The 17,515-nt window shown below is 35.0% G+C and overlaps 1 protein-coding gene across 5 annotated transcripts in view; it reads right to left on the bottom strand.

Annotated features, from left to right (window-relative positions):
• LOC145688521 (putative receptor-type tyrosine-protein phosphatase mosPTP-1) overlaps positions 1-17,515 on the bottom strand; it is a 327,258-nt gene that overhangs the window by 46,036 nt on the left and 263,707 nt on the right. For 3 of the 5 annotated variants that reach the window (XM_081762882.1, XM_081762878.1, XM_081762877.1), the window contains exons 4-8: positions 16,853-17,112; positions 9,302-9,582; positions 4,270-4,484; positions 3,376-3,420; positions 2,836-2,961 (exon numbers count right to left, since the gene is read on the bottom strand). In XM_081762882.1, the coding sequence (XP_081619008.1) occupies positions 2,836-2,961; positions 3,376-3,420; positions 4,270-4,484; positions 9,302-9,582; positions 16,853-17,112 (927 nt within the window). The remainder of the gene's footprint in view (positions 1-2,835; positions 2,962-3,375; positions 3,421-4,269; positions 4,485-9,301; positions 9,583-16,852; positions 17,113-17,515) is intronic. The other 2 variants (XM_081762881.1, XM_081762880.1) reach the window with 1 other exon arrangement.

Below are 17,515 nucleotides of genomic sequence, written 5' to 3'. Positions count from 1 at the left end.
TTAAAATGGTAGGTTTAAAGGTACATAAAATACGGACTATACGCAATAGTTAAGAAACTTTCGAAAGCCTTCAGAATCATTCTTCAATTATTTGGTGGTTTAAGTTATTAAAAGAAAAAAAAATCGGTTTCTCGTTCGAATGAAATTTGGAAAAAAAATGAAATGAAATGAAATCTTTGAGTTTTACGTCCCACGGTTATGCCGGTTAGGCTAAAGGAGACGGTGATGATGAGTAATGAACGAAATGGTGGAATGAAGAAAGTGGGAGGAAACGGGAGAACCCCGAGAAAACCCACGCACACGGTGTTTGTCCACCACAAAGTTCACTTGGCGGGGGCTGGGATTGAACCCGGGACCCCAAGCACCAGAGGCGAACGCTCTACCACTGAGCCACCGCGGCCCTGAAATTTGGAAAAACGTATTAGAAGAAATTCAGTTTTGGAAGTAACCGAATATATTTGATTGAAACAAGATTACCGTCATCATTACAACAAATCAGACATAATACTAATAGTTAAATCATATAACATGAAGTTTCGAATTCAACCTTGACATTATATACTAGCTGAATATACCCATTCTTCCCATGGGGGCTGTATTTGGAAGTCAACGCCTGGGGAATATCACTATTCATTTCAGCGACCGCGGAAACTATGGATTTGACCCTAATATCGGTCGGTCATTTTGGGCTATTTTTATGTGTCTCGGTATCACCTTCCCCCCGCTGACACCCGGCTCGCATACAATGGTAGCTAAATTTGCAAGTCATCGCTAATGGAAGTGTTACCATTGATATGAGCGACCGCGAAAACTATGGATTTGACACTAATATCGGTCATTTTGGATTACGTTTACATGTCTCGCCACCACCCCCCCCCCTCCCCCGGTGATCTTGGCCCGCTGCGGAGTAGGGTGAATTTGGAAGTTAATACGATCAGAGTTTCACCATTGATCTCAGCGACAGCAAAAACTATGAATTCGACACTAATATCGGTCATTTTCTACTACTTTTACGTATCTCGGTACCTCCCCTCCCTCCTCTGAGACCCCCTGGTTCGAAATTAATTTAAAAAAAAAACGCTTTGTCTTGGTCTGGGGCCTGGACCAAGGTACCCGTCACCCAAATTTGGTAACTCTCGGTCCACTCGCCTGGTCCTCAGGCCGCACGCACACACACACAGACAGACAGACACACAAACAAACTATTTTATTTATATTAGATAGAGATATGTGCAACTGTGGATTCGAGTAAAACATACAGTGATATAATACTCAAATGTTTCACTGCAAATAATGTGTGTTTTTTAACAGTCATAATTATCGTCTCATGGTCCCTTGCAGTTTAAGAAAGACTCACAAATGTAAATGAATAATAACGAAATAAAAGGTAGAATGAACGAAAATTCCCTATACTAACTGTATATACTATATACGGCACCGGCGAAGCGAAAAGGGACGATCAAGGTTTGAAGCGAGAATTATTCTTGAGTTGTTCATACTCTTTCATTTATCCTTCTATTAATTTTTTATCGGGCTGCTTACTATAGCATTCTCAACAGAAATATTTTCATGATAAACGATCGCACATTTTTTTGTTCATTGTAATGCGTTCAATTTAATGCATATAGAGATTAAATTTAATTGTTAAAAAGATACGTTACATAATCTCTAAATAAATTTTATGGAACTGTTCTCTTCCACTAATAACCCGAGTGTGTTCTGAACACCATGGTTTACTGGAATAAAATGATTCTCTCCCAAGTGGTCCCGTGGCTAATGCGTGCGCCTTTAGCACATGTGCTCTCGGGTTTGATTTCTGGTAGAAAGCAATGAATTTTAAATGCATTAGGGTGGTTCGAATTTTAACTTAAATTGTAGGTCAACATAACATATAGCCTCAGTAGAACGGGACGCTAGACTTCAATAAACGAACAGGCAAACAGAATCGAATAAAATCACATTAATTTACCCTCAATATAGTGTAATGACCTCAACTTCTTCCAATTTATCCCCTCATATTATCATATACCTGGCAGTGTAAAGCTATTTTTACATTTCTGATCCTTTATCAAAACAGCTCAAAGCCATACAGCATTTACTTGACTATTTGGCGCTAAGCTTTTCTGAAAGCTTTGCTAATCTCAGTACACTAGGAGAAAAACGAGCAAACCAGCAAGTCTTTTATGGTTCACCTAGCGTGTGATCCACAAAAATAATCAGTTATCCAGTCCTGTTAGAGGGAGATCTACACATTTTTTTAAAAAAAAAGATACTTTTTTTTATTTATTTCTTCTAAACACACTTTTGGCAACTGAACTTGAAAACAATGAAAACGAGTCTTGAGTTTATGCCCTTTAGGCAAAAGAGGACAAATGATAAACGCAAGCTAATGATGATGGAAGAATTGATGGGGTAAGAAGAGGCAGGGAACAAACCGAAATGATTATGTCCACTACAAACTCACATGATCTGAAACAATTCGCACCATAGGTGAGCGCTCTAACCATTGAACCTCTCACTATATGACCTTTAACTGAAGTTCACTATGAATGTAGTTCTGCTGGGGAGAAGCTTTCCTTTTTCACCGCTTCTGGTTGAAATGCTGGATTAAGATTTGCAGTCAGACATATAATATATCTGATCTCGCATTAATGATATTGCTTCTTCAGTAAGTAGGATACCTGAATCTTACAATCCTTTCGGTTTCTAGAGAAAGGCATAAAATTCAAAATAGAATGTCGTCCACAAATTCTGACGGCAGAAATCTAACTGTAATTTTAAAGTATCGAGGAATTATTTAGTTATCATTCTCGAAACACTCAAAATTTCACTTACCCTCAAGTGCCTTATCTGTAAGGTCCTAACTGTGTATGTTGCCATCACATCTTCCTTGACCAACTTGACTTGAATTACTCCGTAGGTCTCCGTCCCCTCCTTTGGCCAGTACATATCACATTTCCTCTACAAAAGACAAAACAAAAATATCAATACAATGCAGCCAAGATATTGAGCATACACATCAAGATATTTATATCTATACGTAAGTATGTACACCTTATCTCTAGAACTTACAAGTAACTGAAAGAACAACAGCAGTGCCTTCCTGGCATGCTTCATTTCAAACGGTGAGAAGTAGTAATAATAATCTATTTAAAAAAAAAAAAATCATACTTAGTGAGTGCCACGTTACTTCAGCATACCCTTACATTCACCAGTACACAGTGGAAGAAGCACAGGGAAAGGTAAGAAGAAGGAAGGTCTACCAGCAACTACAAGCGAAGGACCTGGTTTAGAGCAAGATGCAATGTTTGCATTAATGATAGAGGAAGGATTTACGGAGATGCACACAAAAAGTGCCCAAACAAAATACAGTACCTCCAGACATTGGGATGCAAGCTTAGGCTGTCTTTTAAGAGTTTCCTATTGGACAGCATGAACAGAAAAGAAAGAGAATAACACCTATCAGTGTTAAGGACTCCTCGTTTAATGCAGTCATTATGTGCATTTTCACAAAGAACAGGATCCATACCTGATCAAGGCAAGTTGCATATTTATATTTCTATTTTGTTCATTATAGCTTTGGAAATATTCCACAGTATTAGTAAAGCAAAACTAACCAAAGCGCCAAATATATATTAATAATACCTGAGTAACAGTTTCGGCAACGTAATATCGCCTTCATCAGACACGTTACCTCATTATTATTAACATATATATTTTTTTTTTACTTTGGTCGGTTTTCTTTTGTTAATATTACATACATATATATGGGTTAGTGAAACAGGACATTAATTACTTTATATAAACTCTGCTAAGCCCATATCACTCTCAATTGTAAGCTTCTACTGGAACAAAGTACAAGGAATCAACTAACCACGTTTTACACCAAGGTTCACTTTCCTTAAAACTTTTGTTTGAAAATGCCTTAAGAGCAGCACCCATTTGCAATTACACAATGACAACTGCACACAATAACACACAGATAATTGGTTAAAAATGCTAAATTAAGGTACTAAAAAAATTTTCATAGTAATTCCACAGAAATGTGTGGGGTACATAGTAAAATCTATCGTTTTTTTTTCTTTCATCCTTTTAATGAAGTGAGAAAAAAAAAGTGTATGTATGAATGTACAGAAGAAAACTTTAATTAATAAAAGGGGGTGTTATTTGTACAGGCTTTTCTCAATACTTCAAACCAGCATGCTTACTTCAGCACTCCAGTAATATTAATACATCTGATTTTACAACAACAAACAGACGGACACTTACCCTTCCTCTCTCCACTAAGTTTGTAATCATAACGATGATTACTACACGCTGTTCCCAAACCATGCGCCAGAAACAGTCGAACGTCGCTGGAAGAGGGCCTTGGGTTCCTATGTAAGCACGAGACTTTTGAAATCCATCTATATAATTTGCATTCACGTAATCCACAGATTTCTTTTGTCCTGGTACAGGTAACAGCTGGACTCGACTGTGATCATCTGTACAAGGAGAGAAAATGACGAAACATATTAGCGTTTATACACTGTGCCTTCATCCTTAAGTATACTTATTTTACACTTTATATATAATTTGAGGAAAGTGTCATAAAAGGTACTGAACTTTGCAAAATATTTTTGATCATTTCAAGGGAGGATTGACTAAACGTTCTGTACGAATTTAACATGTGAGTTTGCATTATTCCTGTGTAGTTAATGTGATCAATAAATTTGATAAATTCATTAAAACAATTACCAGAAGATAGGCAATATGTTTCAATACATTACCAGCTTCATGTTTCATCCTTTATTATTAATGCTTTGGCGTTAATTTGATTTCTACACATAAATCCCAATCCATTACAGTTACGTGAAGTGTTCCAAGTGATGCTTTGTTCCCTATACTCCTATTTCTGTTTTATGGCATAGGTTTGCCATTATCAAATAATACTTACTAAAAATCTCGGGAAAAGACTTAAAAGTTACGCAAAGTTAAGCCACGCACATTCGATTTACAGATTTTATTTATTTTTTATTTATTTACTTATTTATTTTCTTTCTTTCTTTATTTTTTATTTGTCATTTTTAATTCTTTATATCTTGGTTACTCACTCTTAACTTTCCATTTTTACCATTGATTTATCGATATATGAACAATTAATAATCATCATTATTCACATGTAAGTTTTCTCCCGTTACTAGTAAGTCCTTGGCTTGCAAGTTTCGAGGTTAACACGTGCCAATGTTCCCCGCCAACCTTACATAAGTAGAAAGAGACTGACACGGAATCGCGACTGAACGATTAAAAAATACATATATGTCTGTATTTATGATTGTTGTGCCATTATGCATCCAGAGTTTAACGAAAGTCAAGGATTCATTACATCTTGATACTCACTATAGTTATTCTAGTTTAACACTGTAAAACAACTACATAAATTTTATAAACATTTATTACAAAATATAAGTTTAAAGAGTGCGTGTAACTTTTAAATTTAAGAAAGGCTATCAACCTCGTGCTTATATATTAAAGAAAGCTGACGGAACAGTTCTCACTGATACGGATTGCCTCTTAAATAGATGGAAAGGTTTCTTTGACGATTTGCTGAACACGCAGCCGAAAACTAATGTGCGTGGAGAAAAGGAGATACACACCGCAGAACCGTATATTCTAGAACCCAACCGAATAGAAGTAAAACCGCTATAAAGAAATTAAAGAAACACAAATCTCCGGGTGTAGATAAAATTCCGGCTGAGTTAATTTTAGCTGGAGGCGAAAAATTGTAGAACAAGATACACAAACTCATTCTCCTTATATGGAACAAGGACGAATTGCCACAAGAGTGGAAAAAGTCAATAATTGTTCCAATTCACAAGAAAGGCGACAAAACTGACTGTAATAATTATCGAGGCATTTCTCTTCTGTCAACATCCTATAAAATCCTTTCAAATATTCTATTAACAAGATTGATCCCATACGCAGATGAAATTATTGGAGATTATCAGTGCGGATTTAGACGAAATCGATCAACTATCGACCAAATATTTACCATTCGCCAAATACTCGAAAAAAAGTGGGAATACAATACCCCGGTACATAAATTATTTATTGATTTTAGAAAGGCGTACGACTCGGTTAGGAGAGAAACATTATACAACGTTCTTACTGAACTTGGAATACCGAGAAAGCTAATTAGATTAATTAAGATATGCTTAAATGAATCACAAAGTAAAGTCCGGGTAGGAAAATTTTTGTCCACGAGCTTTCATGTCGAAAATGGCCTGAAACAAGGAGATGCGTTGTCGCCATTATTATTTAACTTTGTGCTGGAATACGCTATAAGGAAAATCAAAGATAGCAACCAGGGCCTAGAGTTGAACGGTATTCACCATGTTATGACATATGCTGATGATGTAAATTTAATAGGGGATGATAGAAGAACAATAGAAAGAAATGCAGAGATCTTATTAAACGCTTGCAGGGACATGGGTTTAGAAGTAAATGCAGAGAAAACTAAATACATGGAAGTGCGTCGGGACCGTAATACGGCAAATTGTGGATGCGTTAAAATATTAAATAATACTTTTGATAAAGTGGATGCTTTCAAATATTTAGGATCGATATTAACAGAGGAAAATCATATTCACGAAGAAATTAAATGTCGACTAAAAGCGGGGAATTCGTGTTACTATTCGGTTCAAAATCTCTTGTCGTCGCAAATTCTGTCGAAGAATTTGAAGCTTAAAATATATAAAACGATAATCATGCCTGTTGTTTTGTATGGTTGCGAAACATGGTCGCTTAAGTATTTGAGAACAAGATCCTGAGACGAATATTCGGACCCAAGAGGAACGGGAATGGGGAATGGCGGAAACTTCATAACGAGGAACTACATAATTTATATGGTTTATCCAACATTGTGAGAGTCGTCAAGTCTAGGAGGCTTAAATGGGCAGGTCATGTAGCTAGAATGGAAGAAAGTAGAAACGCTTTCAAAGTCTTGACTGGAAGACCAATCGGAAAACGACCATTAGGAAGACTTAGGTGCAGATGGAAGGACAATATTAAGATGGATCGCGCAGAAATAGGAATACATGGTAGAAACTGGATCCAGTTGGCTAAGGATAGAAGTCAGTGGAGAGCTTTTGTGAACGCGGCATTGAACCTCCGGGTTCCATAGGCCATAGAGTTAGTTAGTTAGTTAGTGTAACTTTTAAATATTATTATTATTATTATTATTATTATTATTATTATTAATAATAATAATAATAATATTATATCCTATAGACAATAAAGACTGGTTTTGAACTGGAAAATAAACTACCTTTATTCTTGGAAGTGAAGATGGTATAAGAGGCACTTCAGTTTTCCTTTTATTTTATTTTATTTTTATTTTTATTTATTTATTTATTTATTTTTTTTTAATAAGTCATATTTCAACACTGCATAAGAGCAACACAAAGTACATAGATGCTCACTCATTGCGTTGCGTAACACTTTCATCGAACCTCCTACATCCAACATACATGCTTAATTTTTAAACTTCCATAAACAGATTTAATTTTTCATCAGTTCTCCAATCTTGTTAGTCCACGTACAAAATTTCAATGTTGCCTGTTATGAAGATACTACATTTTTCTCACGAGTAAAATAGCGGAAAAGAAGTTCATAATAGACAATAATAGAAAGTTTTGATCTCCCAATTTTGATTCTCAATTGAGACACTTCCTCAATGAAGTAAATACCCGTCACTTTATTCCTGAACATATACGTATATGCTGCTCCTCCCAGTTATTTTTATTTATTTATTTTATATTATTATTATACAAAATTATATTACACAAGACTACAAGAGCTCTACCTAAGTCAATCCTTGTGTAATTGTTCTTTAAAAAACTGAACGAGCAATACTGTCGACCTTTTATTAGTGGCCGTGTAAGAATCCTGGTAGAAAGCTACGAGATGAATTTCATAAAAATGTAGATTTATTATGTCATATCGTGATTATACATATTAAGGCGCACAGTAACTAGAACAAATTTATTCCTTTCCTTTAACGTTTACACCACCACCTGACTTCGAAATCTAAATGCAGAAAGATATAACGCTTATCTGACCATAACGTAAAATTATGAATCATATATAAGAGGGTAATAGTAATATTGACTTGTAATCTATCTTCGGTTACTAACATTAATGGATTTCAACGTTTTATTTCCACAGATAGGTAACTCCAGTATAAAATAATTTGCTTTCTAATTTTGCGTTGTTACTAGTGCGATAATTATGAAATACTGTGGGAACTTTATACTAAAACTTTCAATAAATGTATAAGAAAGTGATAAAAAGGAACATAGGATCTGGACCAACCATGAAACATACATTTCCAGAATTTTCAAATTGGTGAGCCAATAGAATGTTATATTCACCTCCTTTAACATTGTTTGCAAAATGAACCATATGTTGAAAATGACAGATGTAAATGAGAAAAGATACGAAGAATAGCATAGCTTTACAGTTACTGAAAATCTTACACTTTTATTTGTCGAAACTCCATTCAGTAATTTGAAGCAGACTCTACTTATACGACTTCATACACAAGATTAGAGCAGTACTCCTACATTCTAAAGTTTTTGTTGATCATATATAAGAATGATATGTGTGGTACCCAATAAACTTTCAACACTGACTATATAACTGTATATAGATTATGTTTAATTTCTTCACTCCTTCAAGGTAGAAAATAAAATAGTGAACAACAAACTTTCATGTCTTATTTGAATGGCTTTGCTTTCGACCTTATGGAGCATATAGCTTTTAAAAGATTATTCAATATATTATATCGAATTAAATTTATAATTATACATTACTTAAAGAAAGAAAAAATGTATGGCACAAAATCACAGAAACAGAATCAATGCAGACAAGTTTGAAAACCAGTGATGCGACGAAGGTTTTGTTTATTTTCACATCATCTTCAGAAGCTATGTTATTACAATGTTATATATTGTATGAAATCGTTTCATGAACCACATGCTTAGAATGCATTTTACTGACCACCTGACTATCCGAAATTCATGTGGAATATATATATATATATATATATATATATATATCGACAGGAAAACGAAAAGGAGTGAAAAGTTAAATGTTGTCATAATTTTCGACATAAGCAAAACAGAAACTCTCGAAGAGGTTAAAGCATGAAGTTTATTTGTTGTAAAATAATAATAATAATAATAATAATAATAATAATAATAAAATACTGTGTTGATTTGGGAGTCTGAAAGCACTACTTAAATAGTACTTTAATACTTACATGCCAAGATGTTAAGGTAGCGATTCTTCTGTTTATTATCCGGATGCTGAGAAATGTCAGACGTGTATTCTTCCTGAGTTGAGGCAGCCTGTATCGCTTCGTACTCTTTGCTAAAGCCAATGTCGCCGTCGGCATGAAGTTCGGCCACATGTTTAGAGAAGACATGGATGGGAATAGCAGTTTTCACACCAGTTTCGGACTTCGTGTCCCAGTCTACTACTGTTGGTGGTGGAGCTCTGGGTGGATCATCAAGGTAATAGTAAGCAGCGTGGAAACATTTCCTGAAAGTAATAACCACATTTGAAGTAAGTTAAAATTCTTCATGAAAACCTACGTTTTCAATTACAATTTAGAGATAAAGACGTGCAGATTATAATTTACAAATGGTTCAATAAGAATATGACAATTACCGATATTGGTAGATATTGTCGTCAATGGTAGAGTCGTCACCAAGGAATGTGCCCAACCCATAACTTATACATTTTTTGGGTCACAACTTAGAAAAGATTGTGGATCAATTTTAGCATAGTTTGTTTTGGCGTAGATGAACTGTATTCTTTAGATTTTACCGAAAAAACTTTACTTAGACTAAACAGCTAATTTAATCCGAAATTAAAATTAAATGTGTACGGTTGTTTATTATTTTGATGGCGAATATACAAAATAAATGAAACGATACTAGAACAATATCCAAAGTCTTAATTTTTGTCTATTCCATTTTCATTCCGCTATTCATTACTCATTTAGGTTTTCAAGGTTCAGATTATTCCCCAGTACCAAACTCGTAATCTGAAACCTGACGTGCGACTAAATTACTTTTCTTGTATACAAAGAAAGGGAGCCAATAAAAACATTAAGATGAGCTTTTCTCTATCAAGCAGATCTCAGAGGGCAATATCCTATGCACGCAGAGAGATCACAACAAAGTACTGATTTTAACGATCAATATATCATATTAATTAAACCATTCATTGTTTGGTTAAAGACTATAATTCTAACCAATTAATTTTGAAATTAATATTTCCTAAGTACAGTCTCTGGATAGCTCTAGAAGAAAGAAAGGTACATAAAATGAAAGGAACAATTATAAATATCCCAAGATACCATCCAAATCTATAAAGACTATTGTTGTTCGACTAATAGAGGAGATAAACTGTATTCATACACTTACACGTGTAAAAACCCTCGAATCCTGCGAAATGCGCTCTTTTTAACGTAAGGACTTTCGCTATTCTTCTGTCGTAATGGCGAACTATGTACGTCTTGTAATCCTTTCACATTCAATGAAGAAACTGCAAGTCTGCTCACACTATTTTGGCTTCCCTCACAAAGAATTTGCTTTTCGCACTCACTTGAAATGTTAGGATTTTCGTCTTTGAAATGTACCGAACAAACAGATCTTTCACTAGGTATGATATCTTTTTTAATTAACCTCCTTACCCAAGAAGAATGTGGTACTGTAGATGTGTCAATGTAATTGTTACAACCCGAAACAGAGCACTGTGGCATGATAAAGTTTTATACACAAATCAAAAATTTTAGTCGTTCGTCCAAAAAATCAACACTAACGAGACCATGGCCATAATACACATTTAAGCAGCCACAAAACACGAAAAAAGTCACTAATAGTTAGAATCTAGATAAATTGACGCAGTTCTTTGTTCGTTATCGGCACGGATGACGTCACAATTTGTGGTACAAAGATAAAATTATATATACAGTAGATTTATCGATAATGAAAGAAACTGTAAAATTTCTGTCGTCTATTATATTTTGCTTTATGATGACGTCATTTCATGCGATCTCCCTATTGGCGGGACTATTTAGGTTGAAATACTCTAGCAAAACTCAAATTTTCTTTCGCTTGATAACACATGCGCACTAGGAAAATAAACTGAATTTACATTTGATAAGGATTATAATGATTGAGTTAAGCGGCAGTTTTCGATAAGATAAATTACACAAGTCTGTGGGAAATGTAATCAAATATTCGATATATTTCTGTAAACATCTTGCTGTTATCCTGAGAGCTTTTCACCAAGACCATACCCCCATACAAAAACGGTAGTATCCGGAAAATTCTACAACCCAGAGTTCAATGAACAAATGCACAAGGGATATTCCGATACTTGTTCTCATGAGTTGAGGAACCATTAGCACTGCAGACAAGAAATTCTTTTCGCAGATCTATTGATATAGAAACATGAATTCTCGTATATAAGAATTTTGTATTCACTCATTTCTAAACACATTCTTCTAATTAATTCCTATCTAATTACACATTATATCTCTCTTAATTTTACCCTTCGGAAAAGTCATGAGACGACTCGGCTATAAAGTAAAAAAAAAAAATAAATAAAATAAATAAAATAAAATAAAATAAATTAAAAAAAAAAACGGTGTGTGTCTATACCAGCAAATGGTTGAAAATATGATTCGAGTAATGTCGAATATAGTCATTATAACTTCCTCAATAATATGTCTCAACGTAATGTCTTTCATAAATTTGAAGTTATTTAGGCAAGAAATATGTTTTCTTGATCCACATCCTTCTGTCATAATATGACAAAATTTCAGCATTAGTTAGTTGAGTATTCCATATGACCGGAATTCCTTGTCTCTGTAACGTCCATAGTCAGGGCCGGGGATCTGCGAACGGGCAACAAGGTTCCGGCCTAGGCTATCCAATTCCTAGAAGCGAGATGTTTTCAAAAAAGACTGAAGCGCAAAAAAGGCAGTCTAAAGAAAGAAATTTAAGGGAGATCTATACTGGAAACAATATTGTTATCACCGCTCAACCTAATTTTCTCGTTATGACGCTACTGCCCCTAGGAGCAGCTTAATTTTATTGGCTGTCAGCGTAATCCATGCATTTGCTTCTGTACGGAAATTCCATTGACGGTGGCTCAATGTGAAGGCAACGTTTTCTTGGGACAAGGGGCATAAAATATAATATGGGTCTGCACATACGTAGGTTTTTCAGCGTCTTTGTACATGACTATTCATGGACGGCTCCATAATGTATTCATAGAGTCATGTGCTTTTCCAATTAATACGGAGAAAAATAATTACGAAAAATATGGACATTTGTTCCTATATACAAATGAAAAAACGACCTTAGTTATTTTAATATGGAATTTGCAACTCTGACTGATGTCTGAGAGATCTGGCAACGTAACGTAAGTCACGAAGCTTCATGTTGCTCTCCGTTCACATATTCTGGCTTGGCTCTTTCTAGTGATCGCCTGCCTCACAGAGCAGCTCTTTAAATGCTTGTCCTTACGTACAATGTAGTCACCCATTTTTCGTGATTCAGAAAAAGAATCCGTTTCGGTTGGCACACTGGACCGAGGGAGAAGAAACATTAGGGCGGGCCTTAAGTTCTAAGGCTGCGCTGACGCACTCGAACCGAGCAAAGTGGGATGGATTTGTTCCGCTTCTCGCACACACACACAAAAGAATGACTCTGACTCATACTGTATCAAAGACAAGAAGAATCCACAGTAGAATTTGGAATCAGTTTGTTTGCAACGCCCATATTCAAATTATTATTATGGAAAAAAAAAAAAATAAGAACCCTTTCTTAGGGCAATTTACAATTTCGGAGTCTAATAATACCTTTTTTTTTTAAGCATTTAGGAAAAGATTGAATATTCTTGAACTACATTTTAAAAGCTTACCACTTGAAATGTTATTGTAGAAGCAAACACACGAAGCCACAGGCAAACATGTAAGTGTTATACTTGTAATTCAAAATTATAAAATACGTCGAGAATAGTCAATTGTAGTGTAGGGTAGAATTAAGGTGGAAAACACTCAAGGGGGACACCAAATTCGGTCCGCGGTAAACTTGTGGAACTTTATGCATATTTTAAAATTCTCTCGTGCGTATATGGTTTGCAAACGCGTCTTCGGCATGGGATACCAGAGTTCGATTCTTGATAGGAACATGTGTGGTTCAGAGTTTGCGTTAACAGTCAGTCTATCTCTTGATGCTGAAAATGATTGGTTGAATGAATTACTGCTTTGTTTGAAACGATCGAAACTGGATGTGTACTTGTCTCAATATATCATGTAACATATTGTCGTGTATCTGTTTTAGAAGTAAACATATATACAGTATATTATGATAATTGAACCTAATTAGATTTTCATTATTACTAATTTTATATTCGTATCAAATTACACTCTTAAATATGTATAATAAGGAAGCAATGGTATAAATATGTGGCTCAGTGGTAACGCGCTCATCTCTGGTGAAAGGGAGGTCTGGTTTGATCCCCGCCTACGCGAGTTTGTAGTGAACATTATGTCCTGACTTTTCTTCGGATTCTCCCTTTTCCTCCCACCTTATAATTCCACCAGTCATAATTCACTTCCATTAATTCATCCTTTATACTAAAGGGCAGTGCTCTTAGAACATACAACCAGAAATTTGATATCATTTACAGAATCGATTGAGAAAATTCAATCGAAGAAATAGATTGAGCAGTGTTAGCAACATAATTGCTTTTCATGAATAACTTGAGTTCTTTGTGCTGAATAAAGTATGTAACGTTAAGCAATTCTGTACGTAAGACACACATATTGGATATATGATTATACAATGGCAAAATTTTCCTGCAATATTTGTATTTGATATCATAGTTTACAAAGTGCATTCAAAGTGAAAAATCACTGGAAGCTCCAAAGTCAGATGATGATCTTGGGACGGGGGAACGGAAACAAAGCCGGTTTCACCGCCATTGCCGACATGACTTTCCTATTAGAGAGCACTAGTGCCGCCACTGTTACTATTATTAACTATCTGTTATTTTGATCTATATATTAATTTCAAATGGACAGCACGAAGCTTTTTCGGACCTACGCTCCATAACATTGTAGCTCATCCGAGAGACTACTTTATCTGAAAATATTTCGTTGTTATTCAATAACAATCTTGCTATATACATTTCCCAATTTGTGCATATATTCTCCTGTTTATTATTATTATTTTAATCTTTTCATTTCTTGCAATTAGACACTAAAATCTTGCTCCGAAATTGAATCTCTCACAGGTACTTTTTTTTTCAACATGATGAAAAAAATCTATACCTGCCATCTTCAACAGTGTTTCCACTACATGAAACCCCGAGCCAAACTTATATCCAAAATTACGATAGCAAATTATACTATTGTGTTAGAAATTCATATTATTACTTTTATTGAATGAGTCAGACATTATTATTTTATTTATTATCACGACGATGTGATATTTTTTGACTTTGTTAAGTACATACAATGCTTAACTTACAATTAACGTTATGAGCGAAAAAAAAAAAAAAAAAGGCGATTAAATTGCTTCAGTGACAGTGGGAAATAAGAGGGAAAAGACATACATACAGATATATAGAGGGAGAAATAGATAGCAGAGATTAGTAAGTTAGCATTAATATTTTAAAGTCAAATATCATCTTTTATATAATTTGTATATTAGCCCACATATGTTAATACAATGAAGGCGTAGTTACCATGGGAAAATTTTTATCATATACAAACATATTTCTAACTCATGTGTACACATGCTTTTGATTTATTTGATGCAGCTCAACTCTTGACTTTATTGCAACATACAAATGAGTCTTATGATTTATCAAACAACGCAAGATCACGAAGTTACAGCTGGTTCGTCAAGACTAATTTACAAACAAGTGAGTTTCGTTTCACAGCGTGAAACTGCGATAGACTTCCAAACTGCGGGAATTCAACACTCAAACTTGGAGTAGTACATCTATAACTCTATTGGCTGCAATAGGTTAAAAAGATCAAATACAGAACCTGTTCCTCGGACGTTGAATCCATATCAAAAAGCCATTACTCGCTATTTCTTACTGTTTTTTATCTTTTGGGATTAACAGTAAAACCGGAAGTGGTAATTGATACGTATCACTTGTGGTTGCAATACAAATAATACAATCAAGAGATGAAACATATTATTGGTGCTGAATCCATACCAAAAATCTGCTTGTCCGTAACTATGTCAATTTTATCAATTATGTGATCTAATCAGTCTTGTAGTCAAATACGCTTAGATTCTCACCACATCCGGTTTCGAAAGATAGATAAAAGTAGGGACAAAACTAATTTTTGAGACGCTAAATCCGTGTTAAAAATCTTATAGTGTTTGCTGTATGGTGATAAGTATTGAAACCGGAAGTACTACTAATTTAAACCGCTTCTAGTTTCGGTAGTGCTGTGGATAGTAATGCCATGTTCCCTTGGGGCCCTGAACTGGTTGACAAAAGAGCAAGCTTGTTCACTACATATTGCCGTTTTTGTTATATGGTGACAGATATTGAATCCTGAAATATTTGATTTCCACAACTTTTTGTCTGAACAGAGGGTTAGCCTAGAATATGAAATCTATTCTTGGGACGCAATTGCAGAAAACCGTTTTTCGATATATTTTACCATTTTTGCTCTATGTAAAGCAGTATTGAAACCGGAAGTACTAGTAAATTTCAACCACTCCCGTCAGTGTTGCGGATGGTGACGGTAAGTTTCCTTGAGACGCTGAATCGATTGCAGAAAACCGCTGTTCACTATCTAATACTGTTTTTATTCTACAGCGAAAAACGTTGAAACCGGAAGTGACTAATTTCAAACACTTCTGGTTTGAATAACAGGTTAGCGAAGAAAATAGAACCTATTTTTGGAACGCTGAATCGATTGCAAGAAATCGCTTCTTGATACTATGTTGCCGTTTTTGCTCTGATACCTGTCGACAGACAGAGGGACGGACGGACACAGCTGTTCCATAAGATTCAGACACGCACAGCATAGTTTAGAAGCCTAAAACAATGTGTAGTAGATGTGGTAACGCCAACCAGTAACTGGCAAAGTCGCACTAAGAATTTCAATTCAAGAGGGCGAATCCCACTAAAACTTCGAGAACAGATCTGAAGATGAACGTTTTAAAGATACGGACTCTTCAATAAAATTTCCCTCTTTCCAGCATGTTCAATTTGCAGAAAACTGGCGGATCCAGTGAAACAATAGTATTATGTCGTCTTTGAGACGTCATTACTACTAAAGACGCACGAATAATCAAATTTCTTTCTAATCTGTTATTACGCCTTACAACACAACTTATATCCTTACATCTGACAGCACTAGCTTGTTCTGTGGTAATACATCACATCTGCATGAATACAGCCTGCTATTTGATGTAGATACAACCTCCCTTCCTTTCTCTTTTTTTTTTTTTTTAAAGACCTAAGTAACAATGTCTTGTGACAATTTATTCCTGGGAGCTCCCTCGTGGCTAAGCGGTAAGGGTACGCGCCTTTGGCGCGGGAGACCCGGGTTCGATTCCCGGCGGGCGCTTATGTGGTTCGGATCCCACGTTAATCAGTAGGTTCACTAAAACGTCTTATATAGCCTCGCTGCTGAAAGGAACGCTAAACTAAAATCAACTCAACTCAAATTATTCCTGGCTATATTTCCGTAAGATACCTATCCCACTTCAACAAATATCACATTGATTTTGGAAGAAAAATCAAATGCACTCACCTCCACAATATAAAAGCAATAATGGCAAGGAGTAAAGCAAAGGAAGCACACACTACTCCGGCTATCATTCCTGCACTCAGTTCGTTCGTAGTGTCTCGTTGCGTAAACGAATGGATTTTGTCACAGTGAGGCTGAATAAGGACTTTACGAGATTCCGACTCTTGGCCTTGGATTATTTGGTTTTCGTTGAATAAACTTCTGGATGCTCCACGGACTTTGATCTCATACATAGTATTCGTCGTCAAATTCGTAATCGACATCTGAAAATTAAAGAAATTATATTTAAATAAGCTATGAATATTAACAATGATGCACATACATCTATTGTAAAGACAAAAAAAACATAAAATCTCCTGAAGCGACGAAGACATTCTCTTTCTTTATAATAGTCTTTTCTTCGATAGCTCAAGAACCTTTGTAGAATTGAATTGAATGTTTTTAAACACTTCTTAAATAATACTTACATCATTATTTTTTTAAAGTTATGTTTACTAATTAAATTATTAAATATATAGGTAAATTTCTAGCCTGTTTTGTAAAAAGGAAGGAAAAAATCATATTCAAGAAATCAAATATCTACGTATGTTTAATAAATTGAATATCAAAAACTGCTTGGTATCAAAATTTCATGTAATTTGATAATTGTAAATACTGCACTAAAAA

The sequence above is a fragment of the Thermobia domestica genome, chromosome 6 (genome assembly GCF_964235325.1).
Source record: "Thermobia domestica chromosome 6, izTheDome1.hap1.1, whole genome shotgun sequence".
Lineage (NCBI taxonomy): Eukaryota > Metazoa > Arthropoda > Insecta > Zygentoma > Lepismatidae > Thermobia > Thermobia domestica.
This window is presented reverse-complemented; position numbering and strand designations above follow the sequence as displayed.